Raw genomic sequence first — 9,345 nt, forward strand, 5'->3', positions numbered from 1 at the left:
AAGACTACTGATAGAAATCACAGTTTGCTGCAGGGGTCCTCAAACTTTTTAAAGTGGGGGCCAGATCACGGTCCCTCAGAGAGCTGGAGGGCCGGACTATATGAACTACTAATTCCTACTGTAACACCTTGGCTGCGCTCACTGCCCAAAAAACCTGGCGGGCAGGATCAGACTCCCCTGGGGGCTGCATATGGCCCGCAGGCCATAGTTTGAAGACCCCTGGTTATAGCATAGTTTTACTAAAAACGTTTTGTGTACAGGGATGGGACATTTAAAGGCATTTACAATGAAGTATAACATGGAAACTAATTAGAATAAAATATTATTATAAATGTTCTATGTCCATCCACTAACCCCTAACTTAGAATTTCTGATTGATATTTTTACTTTTAGTCTCTGTTCTTCTGTGTCTCTATCTCACTTGACACATTTTCTTTCTCCAAAACGGTAAGTCTCAATTTTCAATTTTTTTTTTTTTCATTTGGAATAACTTAGCTCTCTATTTTCATCTCCTTTCTCCTGATCAGACACAGTAAAATTTCCATGAGCAAACAACTCATCAGGTACTTTTTCTACATAGAATCATCTCTCTTATAGAGGTCATACCATTTCTCCTGGTATGCAAAAGTGCCTGCAGGCAGTTCTGACTTTCAGTAGAGTTTGTTTTTAACAGTCTTGGTATATTAATACACTATACACTTACCCTAGCTTTTCCATTGCGCATTATTCTATACCTTTGGTAGAAAATAAAAGTATGACCTTATCTCTGATCTGTTTGGTCTTGACTCCATACACAATGGAGTTGAGTGCAGGTGGAATAACTATATAGAGGTTGGCAAACATGATGTGGAAAGTAAGTGAAACATTATGTCCAAATCGATGAGCCAGGATGGAGAAAAAGGCAGGTGTATAAAACATGAGGATGACACAGACATGGGAACCACAAGTGCCAAGTGCCTTCTGCCGGGCATCTCTGGAAGGGAGGCGAAAAACAGCACGGAGAATAAGAGCGTAAGAAACAGCAATGAGAATCACATCTGAGATGACTGTCATGATGGGAACACAGAAGCCATACCAGATGTTGATGGAGATATCAGCACAGGCAAGCCGGGCAACACCTATGTGTTCACAGTATGTGTGTGGTATGATGCGCGTCCGACAGAAAGGCAGGCGTGTGAGCAAGAATACAACTGGCAAGATGATACAGAAGCTTCGAAAAGAGATGCTCACAGAAATCTTGATGATCATTTTTGGGGTCAAGATAGTGGTGTATCTTAAGGGAGAACAGATGGCCACATAGCGATCAAATGCCATAGTCATCAGGATGGCTGAATCCAGGACAAAGCTATAGTGGAGGAAGAACATTTGTGTCAGGCACCCTGGGAATGTAATTTCTCGAGCCCCAAGCCAAAAGATGCTGAGTGTTTTAGGAACACCAGATGTGGACAAGATGAGGTCAGTCATAGCCAGCATGGAGAGAAAGAAGAACATGGGTTGGTGAAGGCTACGCTCCACTGCGATGAGGTAGAGAAGGATGCAGTTCCCCACCACAGCCACAATGTAGATGATACAGAAAGGAATCCCAATCCACACGTGGGATTGCTCCAGGCCTGGAATCCCCACCAGCATGAAGGGTCCTGGGTTGTAACTGCTCAGGTTGAAAGTGATCATGGCAGATCAAAATGGCCCAGATTCTGAGGACAGAGGGTGATAGAAGATAGTTAAGGGTCACTTGGTTCATCTCACCTCCAACCATTCATCATTATCGATTCCTAAGGATAAACTGATCATATAATTTATCAATCCAAAATAGGAATTTTCAAAGTGCATAAAGATTGATATCATAATAATGGCAGGTAACATGCATAAACGACAATCGTCTTAGATATATTTGCAATGTATGATTGTTAATCTATGTAAAGAGAATATCTTCTCTCTTTTTTCTGCTGATTTAAACAACTTTTCCCAGATAACCTTCCAAATTGGCTACAACCACTCTTTTCATTATACAGTATATTCCTAATACAAATTAGCAAACTATAGAAAACTCAGTTATAACTAACATATAACTCAGTTTAAAATTAGAAATGTTTTCTATAGCTATTGCAAAATAATAAAAATTAAAAATTGTGCCGGCGCCGGTTTGGCTCAGTGGTAGAGCGTTGGTCTGCGGACTGAAAGGTCCCAGGTTCGATTCCGGTCAGGGGCATGTACATTGGTTGCGGGCATATCCCCGGTGGGGGGTGTGCAAGAGGCAGCTGGTCGATGTTTCTCTCTCATCTACATTTCTAGCTCTCTAACTCTCTCCCTTCCTCTCTGTAAAAAATCAATAAAATACATTTTTAAGAAGTTAAAAATTGTTTTTCCAGAACCTTATATGCTATACAGCTGTATAACAATCTAATCTTTTGGACTTAATGGCACTATTAGTCAAGATTGCTGTCCAAAGAAAATTTTTTCCTTGCCAACACATATTCTTGAAATAGACAATAGACTCCCAGTACACATACTTTCTCAGATACAGGCACACACTTAATACTTAGAAATATACTCTGAACTATATTTACATTCTTTCATTCATCTTACCATCATATATTTACCTTACATTATCTTACACAAACATAACCCTCCCTCTCTCCCTCTCTTTCTCCCTCCCTCTCTCTCTCACACTGAACTTATACATTCATGCACAAATACACACACATATGCACACACCAGACACCTATGCACTACACACATACACACCAATGAAATCACACCAGACATATATGCACTGCACACACACAACAGTTAAATCATAAACAAAATATTCTATGATTGGATTGATTTTGGCACTTCCATTGTTATATAACTGCCCAAAACCTTTACTTGAAAAATTTCTTTTTTTAAAGACTAAGCTCCAATACCTGCTTCCTTCTCCAGTAATGTGTAATCTACAGATAACAAACTACACCAAGGCCAGGGATTCCCAAGGTCAGAACTAAGAGGAAGCATATGATGGCCATATGCCTCAAGTTCCAAACCTGACAACTCACCTTCAATCTTATCTCTACCCCTACTTTAAATCTCATTCTTAGGTCCAGCTCACCAAACCTTCCATCTCCCAGACCAATACTTAATTTATCCAGTCTTCTGCTTTTGCCAAATGAGGAACAGGATGCTCTCTTCTTTTTTTTTTTTTATGACCATCCCTTATCTATAAATAAAAACACTTTCTTACAGCAACTCAAAACCTTCCTCTACTGTGTCTTCATAATCCAGAGCCTGTAGGTTCTGAGAACACAGCTCAGAGTTCAGGCTGTGGGCCAGGCAGTCCAGCCCCATCTGCTGAGTATCTGTGTTCTCCAATTTAGCTTCATGTTGGCTCTTTTGTCCATTTGGGTTCCCACGCTCATCTATTGTCAACAGCAAAGATCTGATGGGGACATTGAAACCTCTCTTCTCTGCTCCTTATGTATTCCAACAACATATGGCATCAGCCCCTAAAATTATATACTTTGTATCATAGCTCTTCCAGCTTGTCTGAGGTCATCCTTCCTTTATACAAATGTGAACAAAAGTTTTTTCTAGCTTTTATATTTTTATGCACTCAGACACAACAGATGTTTATACAGTCATTCAAAAGTGCTTACAAACATACATGGGCACACATTAAGAAAGTTCATCTAGCCTAGGGGTGTCGAACTCAATCAGAGAAGGGGCCAAAATCTAAAATCCAGCCTAAATCGCGGGCCGAATGGTTTACTGAACAGTCATAAACTGACAATGTCATAAACTGACAGCGGAGTGCAGTGATGACAGCGCGGTGCGGGCCACATTGCAAGGCCTGGCGGGCTGGATTTGGCCCGCGGGCCTTGTGTTTGACACATGTGATTCTAGCCAAAACTGGTTTGGCTCAGTGGATAGAGCGTCGGTCTGCGGACTGAAAGGTCCCGGGTTTGATTCCGGGCAAGGGCATATACATTGGTTGTGGGCACATCCCCAGTAGGGAGTGTGCAAGAGGCAGCTGATCGATGATTCTCTCTCATCGATGTTTCTAACTCTCTATCCCTCTCTCTTTCTCTCTATAAAAAAAACAAACAAACAATAAAATATATTTTTTTTAAAAAAGAAAGTTCATCTGAAGCTTATCATTCCACAACAAATTCACAATGTGCAGCAATCTACATGACAGGATGCTTTTTGCAATAAGTCGATGACATTAAAAAGAGTTGGGGCTTAAATGAGGAAAATGCGCCAAAACCAGTTTGGTTCAGTGGTAGAGCGTCGGTCTGCGGACTAAAAGGTCCCAGGTTCGATTCCGGTTAATGGCATGTACATTGGTTGCAGGCACATCCCCGGTGGGAGGTGTGCAAGAGGCAGCTGGTCGATGTTTCTCTCTCATCGACGTTTCTAGCTCTCTATCTCTCTCCCTTCCTCTCTGTGAAATATCAATAAAATATTTTAATTTAAAGAAAAATGAGGAAAATGCAATTCCTGACTGGATTCTGATTAAATAAATGAAAAATAGTGTATAATTGGGTAAATTTTAATATGAAGTAGGTATTACATGATATGAAGTAATTAGTATTACTTTTGTAAATGTGATTATAATATTATGATATATACACACATACACAAGTGCCCACAGTATCTTAACAAAATGTTGGCAAAGCGTATATGCTCTGGAGCCAGAAAATTAGGCACTTCAATACCACTTCTATAATTAACTAGCTGTGTGAACTTGGAACTTGGGCAAGCCTGCTTGAACTATACGATTCTAGACTTCATCATTTTCAAAAGGGGCCCAATAGCTCTAATTTTTACTGTTATTATTAAGATAAAATAAGACACTCTCAAAAGCCACATTTTAGTGTAGTGTCTGGCACATAATAAGCATATAATTGTTTACGTACTTATTTTTATTAAATTATATTTTATATCTTCAACATCATTACTAGAAGTCAAACCACTGAGTGAAAAAGAGAATCAAAAAAGACAGATGCATAAAAACTAAGGGCACCCCTGGGCATACACAAACACACAGACTTCATTCCACTCTTAAGTTAAGGCTACAGGTCCTTGTCAGATATTTGATTAAAAATATATATATCACTTACAATGACCATTCTTAACTCAACTATATAATTGTCCACTTATTCTAATCTTTTGAGTCCCATTGATGGAGCAAATACAAGTCCCATTGGAGAGCATGACCTGAGCTTTTAGTTGGGAGTTTCTCAAGAAAGAAAGGTATAGTACTTAGTTCCTGGCTCCAGGAAAATGAAACACAGAGTTTTTCATTCCCTCCCCATTTCTCTCCAAATCTGAGTCCAACCCACTTCCCTTGGAACAGCCAGGACTCACCTAATCTTCAATAGAGCCAAATAGAGAGAAGAAAGATTGTTCTGACCAGCACACAGAGGATCTGGATCTACAAGAGGGGCAGAGCCATCAAACAAAGAAATAACTGAAGGGGAGAGGAAGGGACTGATGGGCAGGTGATTCCCTGCTCATTTATTTTTTTCTGGTAACTGCTCAATGTGGGGAAGAGGTAGATATAAGGACCTGAGGGACCCTGACTCTCAAGGGAAGAGTATAAAGAAGCTTATTTTAACCCTGCCCATGATTGAGCATTAACATTGCCTCAGGGTACATTTTTGGTTTTGTATTTGTATGTGAGATGATGTGCCAGTGGGTGTGTAGTTGTGTATTTATGTGTGCCTATCACATCACTAGGTTTTGAGCCCATGCTCTGACTTATTAGATAAAAGATTTTGGACAAGTTTTCTATAAAAACTAGAGGTCCAGTGCATGAAAATTCATGGACTGGAGTGGGGAGGGGTCCCTCAGCCCAGCCTGCCCCCTCTCACAGCTTGGGAGCCCTCAAGGGTGGGAGGCGACCTGGAAATCAGGGGAAAGCAACACACCATCACACCTCTGCTGCTTCCACTGCCTGCAATGCAAGCCTTGGTCGGCCCTGGTTACCTGAGTCTCAGGTGGCCATGGAGCAGCTAGGCCTGTCCGGGGGTAGGCCCAGCCTTGCCAAACACCTGCCATCCTGGCAGAGCTGATAGGATTGGGTGCCGCCATCTTGTGGCTGTGAGTGCTGTAATATTTGAGGGTGGGCAGTCAATTAGCATATTCCCTCATTATTGGCTGTGGCTGCAGCCATCTTTGTGATAGCATGAGGGTCAATTAGCATATACCCTCTTTTTTAAATAGGATGTGAACATCTAATTCTTGCCCGTCAAGGTTATATAAGGATTGACATATTAAATAGGACAGAACATGTGAAAATCATTAACACAGTGCACCAATTAAAATTACTAAATGTCCCATTTCAAGATAGTCTATAGATGGATATAAAACCCATATTAGTCTAATACTATTTTTCAGAGTGAGGTCCCAGGTTCCACACTAATAAGCTCTACAGTGGAGTTTTGCACTGTTTATGTTTCCCTAGAAGACTAGTGTATATGTGTATGTAAGCATAAAGCATATGCAGCTCAGCCTCCAGCCCACACTTAGGATTTAATGAGGAAAGTGGTTCAAATGTGTTTTTGATCAATACTCAGGTGACCCCTTGTGGAAAAATATAAAATTTGTGTACCGTATTTTCCGGTGTATAAGACGACCCCCCAATTTTACAGTTAAAACATGGGTTTAGGCCTATATTCGCTGTATAAGACTACCCCCCACTTCCGAGGCAACACCAGTTCTTTTTTTAATAGACTGCCTCTCTGACTCTGGCCAATCTGAGCAGGCTTTTTACCAGAACACAGTGTACATGTTCTGTACGCCGGAAAATACGGTATATTCTAAATTCCAGGTCAAGATAAAAGCAAATAAGCAACTTCATAGCAAGAGTTCATTGTTTCTGAGAACATTTAATATATATAGTACGCAAATCTAAAGCTCTACATGAAATCACTTCTATAATTCTCTTAACAACCCTATGATTTTAAAGATGTAGAAACTTGGGCAGAGAGATATTAAATACCTTACCAAGGGTCACACAATAAGAAAATAGTAGAGCTGAGGATCAAATGCAAGGAGTCCTAGACTCCTGTGCACATAACTCTATAGAGTATGTGGCACGTGGCATGTACATGATATCTTGATAGCAAGTAATATAAAATTAAGTCACATAAAGGAAACATAGAAAATTGACTACATGAAACAAATTAGCATCATAAAATCAAATTCCTCACTTAGGTTACAACTATATATTATTTGAACTTCCTAGCACTGAAGTCTTATAAAATAAAATCTGATTATATGTTGCTCACATGGGAAAGATCTAAAACAGACAGACAAGTGTACTTCAGACAATTTTAAATATAAAGGTGGGATGTAAAACAAACCCACAGATACAGACAACAGTACGATGGTTACCAGAAGGAAAGGGATGGGGAATAGTAAAGGGTAAAGTATCAGATATCATGACAGAGGATGACTTGACTTTGGGTGGTGGGTACATAGTACAATATACAGATCATGTATCATAAAAATATACACTTCAAAATTATATCATCTGATTAATATCACCCCAATAAATTTAATAAAAATAAATAAATATAAAGGAAGAAACCTAGCAAAGTAAAAATCAGAAAAGAGAAAATTAAACTTAAAAAATATTAAATCAAGCAAAAGATATTTCGTATTGTTAAAAGAAACACACCTAATGAACATGTTGTCATATTCAGATGTCTCTTCTTGGCACTCTGATTTTAAATAAATAAGTTCATAAATAAATAAATTTTCCTCTTTTTAAAAAATATTTTTCCACAGGCCTCCTTCTAATTCTCTTTATTCTTTGAAAACAACAGACAAACTGTCACCCACCTATTCAAAACCTTTTCCTCAAGGAGCACAACATCCTGAGTGATGTCATTTTGTTACTAAAAGTCAGCCACCTAATTCCAGGGCCATATCTTGAAGGCACTGTAATCCAAAATTGGCTAACCTCATAACTCACACAGTTAGACATTTTACTTTGGATTTATCCAATTGTATGGTTCAACTATTTCTAATTTATTCTTCAACAACCTCGAGCTCCCTAGGGAAGTGAATTTTCCACTATTCATTCAGTGCCCAGGTGTCTTTGCATTCCTCTTTATCTAAGTTAAAGATAATTCATCTTTTCAACTATTCCTTAATATATACTTGTTTTACCAACTTCCTACCATATATGTGAGATAAAACTCAGTTCCTAGATTAATCAACCTAATGTCCCACAGCTAGTGAGTGGAAGAGCACCCTGGTCATGAACTATTCAACTTAGTTTTAAACATTACCATGAGCAACTCCCACTTCATTAATATCTACATGGATTGAGCACATCAATCACTATCTCCTGGCACTAATATTATCCCATGATGTTCCAGGTTCCTCGGCATCTCATGGGTTTTCTCTCCTACCCAACATCCTAGGGAATTTGGCTCCAATCTTTCCTTGGGGAGTGAAGTGCAGAAAGGACATGTGAGCTGAAGTATCACGTATCCCATTCTAATCTGGTCTCTTCCACTAATTAGCTGTGAGACTTTGGGACATACCTCACAAGTTTATAAATTTCTTTAACTCCCTGGAGGAATTCTTTCTTCTATGATATTTTTGAAAATTAACTTGTATAGATATACTCTCTTTGTATCTATACATAGATACATAAATATATATGTGTGTGTGTGTATAAATATAAGTGTGCATGTACATACCTTTCGCAGGATGAGTACTTTTCTTTTAATTCTACTGAAACAAGTTATTACCCCTCTATATCTTGACTTGGGTTCTGTGTTGTAGCTGCCTTAATTTATGTGTGCTTCTCCCAGAAAAGTTCCTTTACTATCCTGGGTGAGTCTATTCCTCATCAAAATTTGAAACAAATTTTAAAAGTAAAGAAAATAAAAGGGCCTTGTACAGTATATAGAATGTAATACTCAGATCTATCTTTTCAGCACAAGGACAAACTCTGAACACCAAAAGACTGTCCCTAATAAGAATGGCTGTCCCTATACATGGCTCCCTCTGTTGGACAGATCTTGGGAACTCATATATTTGCTTTTTTTTCTGACTTATTCCCAGTAAAGAGTCTTAAAACAGTCCCAGCCTCGATGTAAAAAGATCTGTGACACAAGCCTGGGACTGGAGTAATCTTGACATCAGAGTCTGGGAACTTGACAAATTAGCTTCAGTAGAATCATTTTCTCTTCCTCTGAAGGGCACACATCCATTATACAGGACACTGACACTGTTCATACTTTTTTGAGATCATGAGAGCACACATTTATTATATTGTTGCAGAACCCTTAAGGAGGTGCTTTACATTGAGTGACAGTTTCACAAAAAAGATCTTTAAGAGTTAGA

The 9,345-nt window shown here is 39.0% G+C and overlaps 1 protein-coding gene across 1 annotated transcript; it reads right to left on the reverse strand.

The window, feature by feature from the left end:
• Nucleotides 1–248: 248 nt before the first annotated feature.
• Nucleotides 249–6,226, reverse strand: LOC311627735 (olfactory receptor 52H1). The gene is made up of 2 exons (XM_084894295.1): nucleotides 5,347–6,226; nucleotides 249–1,694 (listed from the first exon to the last, which is right to left on the reverse strand). The coding sequence occupies exon 2, from the start codon at nucleotides 1,669–1,671 to the stop codon at nucleotides 724–726; it is 948 nt and encodes a 315-aa protein (XP_084750421.1). The 5' UTR covers nucleotides 1,672–1,694; nucleotides 5,347–6,226; the 3' UTR covers nucleotides 249–723.
• Between the last annotated feature and the right edge of the window lie 3,119 nt (nucleotides 6,227–9,345).

This window comes from Pipistrellus hanaki (assembly GCF_964339955.1).
Source record: "Pipistrellus hanaki genome assembly, chromosome: 9".
In the NCBI taxonomy this organism is placed as follows: Eukaryota; Metazoa; Chordata; class Mammalia; order Chiroptera; family Vespertilionidae; genus Pipistrellus; species Pipistrellus hanaki.